This window comes from Acartia tonsa, chromosome 10, assembly GCF_053477335.1.
Source record: "Acartia tonsa isolate MP-2025a chromosome 10, ASM5347733v1, whole genome shotgun sequence".
In the NCBI taxonomy this organism is placed as follows: Eukaryota; Metazoa; Arthropoda; class Copepoda; order Calanoida; family Acartiidae; genus Acartia; species Acartia tonsa.
The window spans coordinates 46558225-46575358 of NC_137269.1; the positions used below are offsets into that span (position 1 = coordinate 46558225).

General features: G+C 31.8%; 1 protein-coding gene across 1 annotated transcript in view; it reads left to right on the plus strand.

Annotated features, from left to right (window-relative positions):
* Positions 1-17134, plus strand: part of Eogt (EGF-domain O-GlcNAc transferase) — a 32204-nt gene that overhangs the window by 960 nt on the left and 14110 nt on the right. Inside the window, exons 2-16 of the mRNA XM_080174774.1 lie at positions 687-837; positions 1336-1400; positions 1729-1838; positions 2364-2417; positions 3816-3904; positions 4269-4334; positions 4893-4964; positions 5463-5574; positions 6393-6535; positions 7245-7379; positions 7969-8067; positions 8437-8497; positions 8752-8861; positions 10515-10619; positions 14064-14121. Of these exons, the coding sequence (XP_080030900.1) occupies positions 687-837; positions 1336-1400; positions 1729-1838; positions 2364-2417; positions 3816-3904; positions 4269-4334; positions 4893-4964; positions 5463-5574; positions 6393-6535; positions 7245-7379; positions 7969-8067; positions 8437-8497; positions 8752-8861; positions 10515-10619; positions 14064-14121 (1430 nt within the window). The remainder of the gene's footprint in view (positions 1-686; positions 838-1335; positions 1401-1728; positions 1839-2363; positions 2418-3815; positions 3905-4268; positions 4335-4892; positions 4965-5462; positions 5575-6392; positions 6536-7244; positions 7380-7968; positions 8068-8436; positions 8498-8751; positions 8862-10514; positions 10620-14063; positions 14122-17134) is intronic.

Sequence of the window (17134 nt, forward strand, 5' to 3'; positions counted from 1 at the left end):
TAAAAAGGTTTTTCTTCTTTTTACTGTAAGCTACATTATTATAGAAGATTCTTTTAAACCACATGCATCACAATCAATAAATATGAAAAAATGACATATTGCAGTATTCTAAAAATGCTTTTGTGAGGAGCCAAAAAGCATTTCACCTTTAAAACTCATTAAAGTACTTTTCTTAGACCTTTTTCTAAATAAATATTAGAATTTTAAGATTTTTTTATACAAAATAGATGAGTTATTTTAATTTTTCTTGATCAACATTTTTCACACAAGGCATTTTTTGACACCATACACCTATCATAGAGGCCGCATGTTTAGAGATAATGAAAAACACCTTTCACAAGTTTGATGTGCTTTTGTACAGAGAACAAGGACATATAATTATTTTTTCTGTATTCTGTCTGGTTGTTTCTGAAAATCGAAAAACTCAGTTTTTTCTGACTCACCCTGTATGTATTGACAGGAGAAAATTTGTCTTTAATTTATCTTGCTAATGTGGGTCTCTTTTATTGGTCAGTTCATCTAACCAGTAGAAGGGGGGGGTAGGGTAATGGAGGGTATAGGCATTTTTTTTCTTCATTATAGTACATGAAAATAGTGTAAACATCCAAATAATAATTTATCAATTGATATATATTTACTCATTTAGCAACATTTTGCTGACAGATTATATCCAGTTAATTTTTCAGGGAACATTTTAGCTTTTTCTCCAGATCTACCAGCTGAACACCTACAATACTTTTACAACCAATTTCCCCGGCTGGCCCCAGCTGATTTCAAGTTTACACCAGACTGCTGGGGCTTTGAGAATAACTGCAGGCAACCTTTTTCTAATCCGAGGTAAATCTTTATTTACCGTATGCTTAATATTTATTTCCTTGAAGCGCAGGTCCTCCAAAATAAGTGAACGGACTTTTTCTATCAGCTGTGCTCCTAAAGCATGGTTCGTTAAGGGATAAGTTAATAGCTCCTAATTTAATTAACACAAAGAAAATTATCCAACTGTAGATTAAAATTAGGTATTAATTGAAAAGTTTGAACACTGTTAGTTTGTACGATTCAATCATGATTAAAAGTCCTCAAAGTTTGTCGGCCAATGAGTGAGTGAAGGTGTATAGACTAGTATGTAACTTTGGGAACCAGTATAATTTATAATAAAAAATCCCATTCCTCCTTAAGAAAGGTGTCTACGCAGTCTGATCTCTATTATATTCAAATAAATAGAGCTATCTCAAAGAATTATTGACCTTGTTTCTAAATGAATAGGAATCATATTTATTAAGTAAGTTTTTATAGGTAGGTTTTATGCTTGAAATGATTTTTATAAAATACTTTTAGATGTAATGGAAACTACTCCGGATGGGCAGAAACGCAAGCTCAGGCTGAAAGAATGTTCTATTCTGGTAGGTAGCTTATTGTTAGGTAGTTGTTATACAAGTTTAATATTGAATTTAGTATTGTAGTGAGCGATAATTGACATCAAATCTCTTTTTATCAAAAGCAGGGGTGTATAATTTCTAAAATTAGGAAATATCCGGTGATTTTACTGTGTGAATTGGGGCCGGGAAAGAAATAGAGAATGGGGGGGGGGGGGACCAGGTGGGTGAAATCAACTTGGTTTGAAAATTTACACCCTTGTTCAAAATATATTAAAAAATCAATACCTACCCGAATAAATAATAAGAAATCTGATAAAATTAACAAACAGTAATTAAAAAATGTTTTTTTTAGAGGCAGACTTTGGATATGTAAGAGATAGACGACGTGAGCTAACAGAATATTGCAAAGAAAACACGAATAAAGACAAAATTAAAAGCCTATCTTCTCTTAGATGTACAAAGGTAAAATAAATTGGGGATAACATGTATAGACAAAGAAAGATTTTTCCTTATATGCAAATATTATTCAGTAGTACAGGACAGGATCTTATTCTTATATAGCTAGATTATTCGAGTATAGTTCCTTTCGTGACATCGCCTCTTAAGAGGCGTTTTGTCGTACTTTCACAGTAGCTTTTTTCCCATTTCTAGTACCTGCATGGCCGGGGCTCTAACCCTCAGGGCAATCACCTAGCCTAACTTAAAATAACCTATCAAAACATACTGTGAAAATATGACGAAACGCCCCTTAAGAGGCGAAGTCACGATTATTCTTCCATTTTCTCGAGGAGGGAGGACTCAATGGCAGGTTAGGTACAACTCTTCCCCCCTCCCCCCTCACAAATATTTACAGAAGGGTGAATATTATTACCTACTCATTTATTAAACTAAAATTATATCAAAATCACATTACATACTCAATAACAAATAATAATAAAATAATTTCTACTAATGAAGTTGTTTTGACTTTAAACTTATTTTTTTTAGCATCTACAGTTTTGTGAAGGAAGAAATATGGTTTTTGATTTCAATAGTATTAAGGTAAAAGATATTTTTGAACTTATTATACAATATCCATAAAAGCGGAGATCAACAAATGAGACAGAAGGGAGGGGGCGGTTGTGACACTTTTTGAAACAAACCAAAACTACAGGAATTCAACTTAAAAAAGAGTTACAGCACTGAAATTTAGAATGACAGTCGCTTTAAAGAGGTACATTGTGGAACTCTGAAGAAAAGTTAGTGAAAACGCCGCTACCGCCGTTTACCTCCTAAAAACAATTCGGCATAAGCGGCGGTCCGCCGTTTCTTCACAGTTCCAAATTGTACCTCTTTAAAGCAACTGCCATACCAAATTTCAGTGCTGTAACTCTTTTTTTAGTTGTGTTTCTTTGACTTTTAGTTTTGGTTTAAAAAAGTGTCACAACCTCCTCCCCCCTTAATAACATTGAATAGCAGCTGATTTTAATATTAAAGATAAATCTTTGTTGTTTATTTAATTTTTCTGCTTTAGCTTACTTAAATACTTCCATACCTATTAATCTGCAAAACTAAGGTTTCATATTAGCTATAGGATAACACTTATAAATATACGTTCAGAGCACTCAGTTATATTCATATGTTAAAATAGATAATGTAGAAAAGCTTTGTTTTAAAAATATATTTTTCAAATATCAAAATATGATATATTTTGATATTTTATACTGTAAAAACACATTGGAAAAAGTAGAGCCTAAAGAAATATAATATTTTTTTAAAACTGAAATATGTGGAGAGAAAAAAAACAATGTCTTTGGATTTTGTTCGATTGTTTATGCAGCTTTACCGTACCCATATAAAAAAATCAAGTTGTTCTCTATTTTATCGTATTTATTTATAGTCTTTTATTGTTTGTATATTCCCAGTCAACTCTATTCCAATATTTTGCATTCAGTCAACTCTTTGATTGCTTAATTGACTTTTGCCTTAAAAGTGAGTCTTATCTAAACTTACATAGTAATAAGTTGCAACTTTTAAAGCCAAGGCATTACCTTTAATGTATCTATAAGTATCAATCTATAATACAAAGAAGAACGATGTCTGTCTGTTTGTTTGTCTGTGTGTCTGTTTGTCTGTGTGTCTGTGTGTCTGTGTGTCTGTGTGTCTGTTTGTCTGTGTGTCTGTTTGTCTGTTTGTTTGTAGCGAAGGATCTCGCTTTTTTTTAAATTTTTCTTTTAAATCTAAAGTACAAAAAATTGGTTAAATTAAACCTCTTGGGGCAATGCCCCTAGAGGCTAGGGGCGAAGCCGCTAGTCTCTGATATAGCAGCAAAAGGCATATTTATTCACGTCGTAAATATGAACAGAATTTACATTGTATATTCTTCCAATTAATAGGGAATATATAACCACCAAAACTACAAAACATAATGATACTCAACATTTAAGATTTTTTTTCTAGGATAAAGTTAGAACTGAAAATATGCGTTACAAGATGGATGTACTTAGCCCCGGGGATATCAAGATAGACTGCGAAATAGATTTAGAAAAGTAAGACTAATCTTTATAATGTTTAAAATATTTTTATTTTTGAAAATGAATTGATCTAAATGATTTGGGTTATATGAACGATAACAATTCTTTCATATTTTATGGAATATTTGTCAATTGATATTCATTCCAAATATCAGATTCTTATATTAGCTTAGGGAGGGAGGAGACATTGGACTGTAAATAATCATATCATCTTATTCCGTGGCTTAAAAACTTTGGGTACTCTTATTGAATTTTGATTGGTTGGTTCCAGACTAGTATTGTCCAAACTTTTAATAATTTTGCTTATCAGTAGGTATTAAAGATTTATATAAATTTTTCGTCCATTGTCTTATCCCTTTAGATCCTTTGTATTTTCTAGGTTTTCAAAAGAATTGGACTATATGTCACCTCTCCAGTCCTGGGCACCTGAACTAAGAAATATCAGGCAAAGATAGATAAAAATTAAATCAAATAAGTAATTTTTGAAGGTTAGGACTTTTTTATCAGGATATTATATAATAGCGCTGCGCTCCTAGCATCCAGGAGCTTTGTATTCAAATGAGTAAGTAAAGTAGAAAAATAGCCTAAACCAAACTTTGATACAAGAATTAAATAGCCTTGAACCGCCCAGGAACCTATAAGCAGCTTCCATGAAAGGGAGAACTCTATTGATTGTATACTTAGTTATCGAAATCTATGGGGAAAAAATCTTATTACTTTACAGAATAGGATATTGCTGCGCTCCTTCATCTAGGATATGAAGGGTTAGGAGGCGTTTGAAGCTTCCATTAGCAGAAGTAGTTATTGAAATCTTAAGCTTCAGACAACAACAAAAAAACTTACTACTTTATATTATAGGTTTATTCATAATCACAATGTTAACGTCAGAAAATCTCTGTATTATAGATAGCGGGTGTTATGTGATTGTATGATAGATATCCAATCATTTTAAGTTAAAAGAATATCTTGTAACTGATATCCTATTTTCTATCTTAAAATTCAGAGAAACGACAGAAAACCTGGACGAAAATAATTGTGATATTGTTATAAACAAACCTTTGATAGTCATCAAATTAGGAATATTGCCAATTATACTTATTTGTAATATTAAACTTAGTTTTTTTTAAATAGCGCTTAATAATCTTTCATTAGGATTTGTCTTCATTTCTGTTAAGTTCTCGTTACAGAAAATATATTTTCATTTTGTTGGCTCGGGCCTTTGGCTGGTTTAAATCTTATAATTTTCATATAAGCTGTCTATAACACGATGCGATAAATTATATTATTGTTTGAAATTATACCTAGATTATTCTTGATTAGCGACTACGCCAACCTATTGACCTCAACGGGGCCTTCAAAAGAGGGAGGGGAGTTCTAACCACTATATATTAAAGTTTAGGTTTTAAAAAGTTGGGGGAGGGGGGTAATTTTTTCTAGTGGCCTTTCCCCAAAATAAATTCAATCTTCCCAGGACCTATAAAAAGCTTCAGAATACATTACACATATTCTTGATCCCAATTAAAAGAGAAATCTTCTAAATTAATCTTTAATAAACTTGGCATATATACTGATCAGATGCTTATGTAAATATGTACCACCATTTCTGTGATTTTTTCAACCTGTATGCCTCCCTGTTTGTCAGACCTACCCAGGATGGAACTACTGTTTTTGATACGGATAATCAGGTAGCAGAGCAACTCTAGAATTAGGCAGCGATAAAAAGGGATAGTGGTTGATACGTTTTAACACTCAACTTAATAAATCAACCAATCAGTATTCACTAAAGTCCACAAAGCTCTATATCCAACGAATTAGAAAACGTTATCATAAAACTTTGGGGACCAGTAAAAATAAACAGCCCATTGCTCGCGCGCTCTCTGATAATTAGGGGAACATTGAATGGAACTTTGTGTTTGTGGAGTTTAATGGAAAGAATTTATTTCGGAAGTTTAATGGTAAGAATTTATTTCGGAAGTTTAATTGAAATAATTTATTTCGGAAGTTAAATGGAAAGAATTTATTCCGGAAGTTTAATGGAAAGAATTTATTTCGGAAGATTAATTGAAATAATTTATTTCGGAAGTTAAATAGAAAGAATTTATTTCGGAAGTTTAATGGAAAGAATTTTTTTCGGAAGTTTAATGGAAAGAATTTATTTCGGAAGTTTAATGAAAAGAATTTATTTCGGAAGTTAAATGAAAAGAATTTATTTCGGAAGTTTAATAGAAAGAATTTATTTCGGAAGTTTAATGGAAAGAATTTATTTCGGAAAGAAGCCTTAAACTAAAGAAGAAATATTCTTGCAACAAAAATAGATTTTAAACAGATCGATATAGCCGCATTTGCCCATTTGAACCCTATTTTTATTGCGATGTATTTTACTTGTACATGTAATAATTACGGAGGATCTAGATACATTCGTAAGATGCTAATACCTTTTAAGTTTGACTGATTGTGGTTTGGATTGGCCATCTAAATCTTCTATATCTTTCAAATGTCTAAGGTGTTAATCTGGGAGAACTACAGATATGACTCCAACTTTGCTCCAGCCTGGAAAGCCTTTACCTCCAACCCTCTGATGAACCTGGAGACAGTTGCTGGCAAACGGGTCTGCGCCAGCAAAATCACTTTTCCTCTTCTTCCCAGGTATAAAAATTCATGTATAATTTATCCATATGAATCTTTTTACAATTAGTTGATGGAGAGTCAATAAATAATGATAGGAATCACGTATCTAAGTCCTGATTTACTTGGTACCTAATCCTACTATAATAGTAATATATTTGTCTGTAGGTTAAGATTTTGATAACTATTGAACAAATTGAGTTCTCCATGTTAGGTTTGCTTCTCATTGATCCTGGGGTAGTTCTAGGCTATTATCTTCCCTTCCCTTTCAAATATAGATCTCCTAAATGCTAAATAATTTATCTGAAAAGGGGTCATCCATTATAAAGATGTTTTATTTGCAAACTAACACTTATGTTCTTATTTTATACCTCTTGTTAATTACCTAAACTAAACAGGCAAAAAATTATCCGTAAAATATGCACGTACAATATAAGTTAAAGATATTTTCTTACATTTCATTATATTGTTTTTACAGATGCAAAAATATATTATTTTTATTTCAAAGATTAAAATAATATCATGAAGAACTATTTTTTTTTACCTTGGTTTTGCATCGAATTACAGATAATTTCCCACGAATATTAAAATAAAAACCATAAAATTAATACCAGTTTTGTTTCTCGGGGCTAACAAAGCTGTTTTTAATCTTATAATTTTCATTTTGAAATCCGCGAAAAGCTGTCTATACTACAATACGATAAATAACTATTACTGTATCTCAATTTAGAATGATGTACGGCCTGTACTATAATACTCCACTTATACCTGGCTGTGAAGATTCTGGACTTTTCAAGGCATTCTCTCAGTTCATACTGCATAGGCTAAACATTCCTCTACATAAGATCAGAGATAATAAACTGAGGTTAGTTTCATATTTGTTATGGTCAGAGAGGGAGGAGACAATAGGCTGTTTATTACACTGATCCCCAAAGTTTTATGATAACGTTATCGTATTCTTTTTTTTTTAACAACTAAAGAGACTTTTTTTTAAATTGATTGTTTGGTTCATTAAGTTGAAAGTCCAATTATTTCAACCACTACAGTAGGGGCAATTTTTGTGTATCATCGTTGGGGATGTACAATGTAATGTACAATTTAAAAAATTTCCACACCACAGTATTTAGATCAGGTTTATTAGTTGATAGCAAAGTTTGACATCACAGCTAGAAATATTTATGTTTAATAAAATACTAGTATCTATGTATTATATTGATATTTCAAAGGAAAAAAATAATAATTAATTAAAACTTTTCTAAATCACAAACTCTGTTTTAGAGAGAATTACAATAAAGAATAAATAATTCTAATTACCTATACTATTGTTATGAAGAATAATAGAAAAAAATAATTGGAGATTCAATTAAAAGTCTTTGTTAAAAGGTGGTATATTACAGAGAAAATGGTCATAGTCTTCTCCCTGCGTAAAAATCTAAATTGTGTATGATTTTTAGGATAACCCTGTTATTACGAAAGACCAAGTATAGAGCAGTTTTGAACGAATATCAGTTGATAGAATCTTTAAAGGAGAAGTACACTGTCAATATTGCAAGGTAGACATTTTAATATAATTCTATGCCTCTAGAGGAGGGGGGGGGGGAGGAAGTCGACCCTATACTTTCTGTGTTGGGGGAAGGGGGGGGGGTGGATTTTTAAGGTCGATTTCCCCAAGGATGTGGAGGTACCCTTCCCAAAAAAAATAGCTTCCCTGGACTTACAAGAAACTTCACTGTAAAGGAGAACCATAACGGTTCAATGGTTAGCAAGATCACAAACTAAGGACAATTAGATTTGTATATCATTATAAAATGGAATTTCATTAAAGGAAATGGTTTCCATTAAATTAATAAATATGTCCATGAAGTCAATAGAAAAGAAGATTTTTTAAGGAATGCCTATTTAGTCAACTATTATTTCTTTAGGTTTGACCATCGAACTAGATTTGAGCATCAACTAGAAGTCATTCGAAATTCTGATATGTTGGTAGGTTTAAACCGATGTTTTGAGAATTTTTGTATACTACAAATTATCCTAAAGACTTTTTATTGAACGCTTAGTTTTTCTTGGTCTGGGCAAACATCGTGCCCTAATATAAAAAAAACAAGTTAGAGAAAACTAGTTCTAACAACAGCTTATAACACATGAAACTAGAAAATGTTTACGGTTACTAAAGATAAATTCATTACCTTCATACAATTTAAGGTAAGTTTGTTCCTAAGTTTTGTTCCTTGTTTTAGATTGGTATGCACGGAGCTGGGTTGACACATATGCTCTTCCTTCCAGATTGGGCTGGCGTTTTTGAGCTGTACAACTGTAATGATCCTGGTTGTTATAGTGACCTTGCCAGGTAGGTGATACCAATTTTGTCATGAAAACTGTGAGTTTGACAGCCTCATTGAATTTCATGGGTGTGAAAATGACAATAAACTATGTTTTTGACGGGGGTAAAAGAGTAATTTTTTACTGTGGGTAAAAAATATTGCCAAAATACAACATAAAATGAAATTGACAAAAACACACCCACTTATTTCTCAAAAACACAGTGGCTTTTCTTTTGCTAGTCGTAGAAGTGGCAGCACCTCCATTTGTTCAGTGATCATATAAGTGATTGATATGACTGTAATGGTCATTGGTCAATAGTATGTAGGTAGTTATAAAGACAAAGCAGGAAAATCTTACAAATACAATGTTGGCTTACATTTTTTTATTTATTTATATAAGACGGGTCTTGTGCATTTCAATGGCAGATAATCTGTGCCGTCGCCACTTGCGCACAGATCCCCCATCCAGAAGGGCCAAAGACGTGTTATCCAGGGATCTAAATGGATAAGACAAAGGCCGATAAATTGATGTACATCCCCAATAATACACAAAATTATACCTTCTGTAGATTAAAATTATTGGTTGAAACGTTTAAACACTCAACTTAATGCATCAACTAATCAAAATTCACTGAAGTCCCTAAAGTTGTTAAGCCACCGAATAAGGAAGCGTTATTATAAAACTTTGGGGACTTGTGTAATAAGCAGCCCATTGTTCCCTCTCTAGTATTATCCCTTCTGCCGTAACAAGAGGGAGTTTGCCTGAATGATTGGAGAATTTGAGACAACATGTTGTGATATCAACACGAATGGGTTTAAACTCGATTTCTCATCACCGTATCTCAGTGCATTACAATAGAGCTATGGTGCCCTCTCATGCTAATATGTATTTATATATTTGAGGTTGCGAGGTTTACACTACACAACTTGGGAGAATGAAGCTTTATTATATCCTGAAGAAGCTAACCCTCTCATGCTAATATGTATCCATATATTTAAGATTGCGAGGTTTACACTATATGGATTAAGATAATGAAGCTTTATTATATCCTGAAGAAGCTAACCCTCTCATGCTAATATGTATCCTTATATTTGAGGTTGCGAGGTTTACACTACATGACTTGTGATAATGAATCCTTATTATATCCTGAAGAAGCTAACCCTCTCATGCTAATATGTATCCTTATATTTGAGGTTGCGAGGTTTACACTACATGACTTGTGATAATGAATCCTTATTATATCCTGAAGAAGCTAACCCTCTCATGCTAATATGTATCCTTATATTTGAGGTTGCGAGGTTTACACTACATGACTTGTGATAATGAATCCTTATTATATCCTGAAGAAGCTAACCCTCTCATGCTAATATGTATCCTTATATTTGAGGTTGCGAGGTTTACACTACATGACTTGTGATAATGAATCCTTATTATATCCTGAAGAAGCTAACCCTCTCATGCTAATATGTATCCTTATATTTGAGGTTGCGAGGTTTACACTACATGACTTGTGATAATGAATCCTTATTATATCCTGAAGAAGCTAACCCTCTCATGCTAATATGTATCCATATATTTGAGGTTGCGAGGTTTACACTATATGACTTGGGAGAATGAAGCTTTATTATATTCTGAAGAAGCTAACCCTCCCATGCTAATATGTATCCATATATTTGAGGTTGCGAGGTTTACACTACATGACTTGGGAGAATGAAGCTTTATTATATCCTGAAGAAGCTAACCCGCATCAACCCTACAGTGGGCCTGCCCATCATAAGTTCAGGTACAGAAAATTTGGTTCGCTGGCTACTCTTTAAATAAAGATATTTTTTTTAATGGAAATAATAGGTAATAAACATTGTAGTGTAGATCTAGATCCATTATCAGTAAAATTGACTAATGCAAACAAATTGTAGGAATAATCTCACTATATTATTGTTTCAATTTGCATTATCTTTTTCAACGAGTCTAACTTGAAAAGGAAGTGAATAATTTATTATATATTTTGTCTTAATGACTAGGTATTTAATAACAATGGATTATGAATGTCAAAATATATAAATGAATTAACTAATACCTATTTTACTATTTGATATAAGTATATACATTAAAATGCATTGGTATGTATGTTCTTTAAGACTTCTAAATTCTATTCCTAACCTATAACTTCTGAAATATTTTCCCACTTTTACTTATACTAAAAATAAAGTTTTAAAAGTACCTAAACTCGATTTTACAACAAAGACTGAATTTCTTATTCATTTCCCCACATTTTAACCTTAACCAATGTAATGTTATCATTTTATCTAACAGAGGTAAATTGAAGTATCAGATCTTATTTTTCTTGTTAGTATGTGTTTGTTTCTCTTAATGCTGTTTTTGTTATTTAAACTGTTATGTCTAGTAAGGACTTTTAGACAAAGTTCCCCCAATCATAGGGTTGTCCGCATCAATGTCTTATCCTGACCTGGCACTGGCTGGTCTTAAAAATCAGGGAAAATTCAAGACTAAAATTATATTTAATTATGTTTATCTTTTATCAGCAAATATATATCCATCTATGATACCTCTAACTTTTTTGTCCTAGTTTAGAACATAAGTAAGTACAATTGCAATCTCTCTTTGCATACATATGTATGTAACAAAGGGAAAGGGGACAATTGGCAGTTTATTACGCTAGTCCTCAAAGTTTTATAATAATGTTTTTGATTCGTTGGCTTAACAACTTTGGGGGCTTTCGATGGATTTTGATTGGTTGGTTTATTAAGTTGAGTGTCCAAGCTTTACAAATTGGGTACTTCTGTGTATCATTATTGGGGATATACATTAGTTTATCGGCCGTTGTCTTATCCCTATAGATCCTTGTGTTTGTACACATACCTTAGCTGCATGCATATATATTCAAGTATATGTACATATGTATACACTTATGCATCCACATTGCACAATTCCATTCAGAGATAAAGGAATACTTTAAAGGGATTTTAAAACACCTGTTTTACGAAAGAAAAGTAATAATCTGTCCATCCTATTATATAAAGCATTAAGTGTTTTTTGGGGGTTTTCATATGATATAGGTTCTGGAATGGTTTTAAGCTATTGTTTTTTATATTAAAGCCTTGGTATGGTTTAAGGCTATTTTATTTTGAGATTAAAGTTTTTGTATGGTTTTAAGCTATATTTCTGCCCATCTATGCCCATTTAATAAAAAACCTGAAAATGAACTTTAATTGTTTCATAAACAATATGATTAGAAGGGCAGATTTTCTTTAAATTTAAGCTATCAGAGGCTTGAGCTATAGTTTAAGTAAAAAGCAAAACCCAGCCTTCTCCCCTAGCCTTCCAAGGCTTCATAAAACCCTAAAAATGACCTAGAATCCCTTAATTTACCATGCAGATATTTTGGCTTTTATTGGTATCAACCATCTTTTAGTCTAGAAGTCATTCTGAGTTTTTTTTTAACTAAAGCTGTTAGAAGCATAAGCAAGAACCAACACCTGAAGCCCCTAATTCCCCCTCCCCTCCCTGCATTTAATTTTTTTGAAATTTTTACATACTATTGCATACTAGGTAATTACTTTTTTTCTGCATACTATTTATATACTATTTATTTTATACCATTTTGACGAAAAAAAGTCTGTGGCCACCCTGAATATGATCCTTCCATAAAATCTTAATAAGTCTATTGTATCGTTGAAAATCTTTTTCTAAGTTAAAAACCTCTATAAGAAAAACGGTTAAAACCAGTAGGTTGACATATTCTATATGATAATATAGCAAACCATGTAATGTTCAGCAGTTGGTAATATCTTAGAGTAGGACAGATTGATAGACATCATTGTCTCAGATTTTAATTGTTCGACTTTAATTTAAAAAAGAAATCATTAATTGCAATTGGTGGAAGAAATACAAAATTAAATATATTTTCAGTATGGCTTCGAAACCGGTTCTTGGCCATAAAAAAAATCATCGAATTAGACAATTTTTCACAAATATTAAAATAAAAATCATATTAATACTAGTTTTGTTCTCCCGGTCCTTCGGCTCCTCGGGTCTATTAAAACTGGTTTTAATGTTATAATTTTTCATTTTAATACCAACAGAAAGCTATCTATAATATGATGCGATAAATAACTATTTGAAATGCGTTAACACATCCTTTAATTCCTGGAAAAAATTGTTATTCTATTCTATTGAAGGTGAAAATGCAAACCAATGATTACCTTATTTTTTCAACCTTTGTGCTCATAAATTTTCTCACAATGACAACATAGAATACTATAGTGATAGACGGTGAGGTAGCTTATTCTAAATTTTCTAAAATGACACCATAGATTACTAGAGTTATAGAATGTGAGGTAGCTTGTTCTTAATTTTCTCACAATGACACCATAGATTACTAGAGTTATAGAATGTGAGGTAGCTTGTTATAAATTTTCTCACAATGACAGCGACAACAAAGATAACTAGAGTTATAGACTGTGAGGTAGCTTGTTTTAAATTTTCTTACAATGACAACAGAGATTACTAGAGTTATAGATGTGAGGTAGCTTGTTCTAAATTTTCTCACAATGACAACATAGATTACTAGAGTTACAGAGTGAGGTAGCTTGTTCTACATTTTTTCACAATGACAGCATAAATTACTAGGTAGAGTTATAGAGTTAGGTAGCTTGTTCTAAATTTTCTCAAACGACAACATAGATTACTAGAGTTAAGAGTGAGGTAGCTTGTTCTAAATTTTCTCACAAAGACAAAATAGATTACTAGAGTTATAGAGTAAGGTTCTTGTTCTTAATTTTATCAAATGACACCATAGATTACTAGAGTGATTGACTGAGGTAGCTTGGACTAAATTTTCTCACAATGACAACATAGATTACTAGGTTTATAGACTGAGAAGTAGCTTTTTCTAACTTTAATATGGATTGATAATTTAAAGAAAAGATATGTTTAAAGTTTGCTATAATTTTAAGAGAGAAAAACTAACCCATAATAATATGCTCTATATCTCGAATATAAAAGATACCAACCCTTTGATAGCAGTCCCTTTGTGTAATGGATACTTAATCTATGACAACCAAAATTCAGTAAGGTGTGAGTAATAGGGGAAAACTATTTCTTCTGCTTGTTTTCAGTTAGATAAGTTTTATGTTAGATTTTTATGATGTTTTGTTCATGATAGTGCATAGTTTTAAAAAAATCAAGTGATTTATTATAATTTCAGGAATTACAGATTTAATGTGAAAGAATTTAGAAGAATTGTCGACGAGTTAGCTTTTAAGGTAATTTTTTGTTGCATTTTATCATTAAAAAAATATTTGTAAAAACCGTTTGATCATATCCATAAGGAAACATATGGATTTTAAAGTTAAAATGTGGTTGGATCAATTTTCCAGTATTTCTTTTTAGTTCAATTTAATAGGTGTTATGGCTCTAAGGTCTTGACCTTCGTTTATTTTAGTAGTTTATAAAGAGAGGGGTAGATTTCTGGTAGAATCCGTAAAGGTTATAAGTTAAAAACAGTAGTAGAAAGATAAAAATTTGTGTTAACTTAAAAAAAATTGTCTATAGTTCTTTTCAATAAGAAATATACATATTTAGTGAATATTACCATTCTACTACTATTTTTAAGCCTTAAATCACACACCTTTACGGATTCTACCAGAAACCTACCCCTCTCTTTTAGATATGTCACATTGTTACTCTACTATTTGACATAATTGTCCGAGTGAGACTTAGTTTATTTTTTGTGTCTTAATTCAAGCACAGTTTTGGATTCTAAAATGATAATTTAAATATTGAGTAGTACGTATTTCTGTATAAATAGTTCAGTGTTCATCAAAAAATCAATTTATTATTGCAAGATTCAAATATTGGTTCAGCTAATCAACATAGAAACTTAGTTTATATAATAAAAAAAAATTCATTTTAATTTGACTTATTGAAAACGGAATTAAGGAGAGAGAGAGGGGGGGGGGGGCAATGGCTGTTCATTACACTAGTCCCCAAAGTTTTGACTCTAGTAAAATATAGGTTTTTTAGCCAAAAAGATGAATACTCTGAAAATTCGACCAGATATCATTTATTTATGCCTATATAGAGAGCCCCACGTCTTTATTTAAATTCTAAGTGCATGGCCTAACTTTTTTTCATATTTTATAATAAAACCCTCTATTTTCCAAAGATCTAACATCATTTCAACAAGTTTTATTCATTTATTTTATATTGTTTGTTTGATTAGCCATAGTTTCTTAGAGTTTGGATCTAAGACCCCTGGAGTATGTTGAGACACTTTTGTATAGCCACCAGGGCCAGCTCAAGCTCCACGTTCAAGTATGACTTGACACGCTGTCTCATGAGAGCTCCTCGTTATTACCTCACCCTCGCCGATTTTTGAGTATGGCAGGTGTTCCAGATTAAGTCACCGTAATGAATGACACTCCTCAGAGGAGCCTGGAATTAAGGGATGTGTTGCTATTTTACACATGATTATTTGGCTTCCAAACTACCTAACAATCTCCCTTCCAACGCAACTGGGGGAGGTTGCGTGAATCCACTTTAGAGAATTTGAGACAACATGTTGTGATTGCAACACGAGTGGGATTGAACTCGAATTCTCATCACCGTAACTCAGTGCGTTACCACAGAGCTACGGCGCCCCCTTGATTTATTTTATATGAAGTTCTTTTAAATCCACAAAAATATTTGTTTTTTTGTATAGAAATAAATTAATTAACTAAGATGACATTCAAAATTTAAAATAAATTTCAAAGTATATAAAGATTTCAAAAAAAATATTATAGCAATTCAGTTTCTCATACTGGAATAGGTCACTAGGACGAACGAACATTAACACTTATAGAATAATCATAATATATGTAAATATTCTAAATGTCAAAACAAAATTGGAGTAAATTTGTTGAAAAACTGAGTACGGACATTCTTGGAACGATTATACAGTTGCTACGTTTTCTAAATCATAAATACTTAACTACTACAGGAATCACCCTGCAAAGTTTAAAATCATTAAGACAATTCTAAGATGCCCAAGTTAACGGAAAAAAACTATCCAGACGGACGAACAGACCGACACTATTTTCAGAAAAGTTTTGCTTTTAATGACAAATAACTTTGAATTTATAATTCATAATTAAAAATATGTTAATAAATATGTTTTACAAGTATTACAAAGACCTGTTTGTTCCTTCATTTGCACTTGATTTACAAGAACGAACAATGTTTCATTTTTCTCCATATCTTGGCATTTTGCCTTTTCTTTCACAAGCAACACAAATTATTTTGGATATCTTCAATGATCTATTGCAAACTATGGCATCTTTGTTATTCGAGAATAAATCACAATAAGAATGAATTTTATTACTAAAAAGCTTCCCGGATTTTTCATTTTTTAACTTGCGGATTTTTTTCAATGAATTTTATAGTTAAAAAACATAATTTTACAGCTTTTTTTCAAGAAAAAATACACTCAAGTTCAAATGCATTTTATTCTTTAGGCCATGCACTTATGATTTAAATAAAAACGTGGCGCTTTCTATATAGGTATAAATAAATGATATCTGGTCAAATTTCTAGAGTATTCATCTTTTTGGCTAAAAAACCTATATTTTACTAGTGATTTGAATGACATTTATCTTATTCGTTGACCTAACAATCTGAGGACCTTTTAGTAAATTTAGTTTGATTGATTGAAAGTTTTAATCTATAGAAAGGTTAAATAAAAATTTGTGCATCATAATTGGGGATGTACTTCAACTTATCGACCATTGTCTGATCTTTTTATACCTGGACATTCAGTGTCTTTTGCGTAATATAACGTGTTTTTTGACTTCGCCATTTTATAAACTGGGGTAAAGTCCATTTCGTGGCAACGCCTCTTAAGGGGCGTTTCTTCGTTTCTTCTCTCGTTTTTTCACAGTAGCTTTTTCATATGTTATTTTAGTTTAGGTTAGGTGATTGCCCCGCAGGGTTGGAAGCCCCCCGCAGGGGCTAGAAATAGGCGGAAAGCTACTGTTAAAATACGACAAAATGCCCCTTAAAGGGCATTGCCACGAAAGGGACTAAACCCATAAAAAGCTCCAAATTGAAAATGTTTGCTGTGGCCAACGCATTTTAAATTCATAAATCACATGAGTAATGGATTTAACCTCAAATATTACATGTAATATATTTTAATTTAGAGCTCAAACAAGATTAATTTTATCCGTTGTAGCGTAACATTGACATTTTGCAATAAGGGTTCAAACTACTAATATAGGACAGGGAGGTAGGGGACAT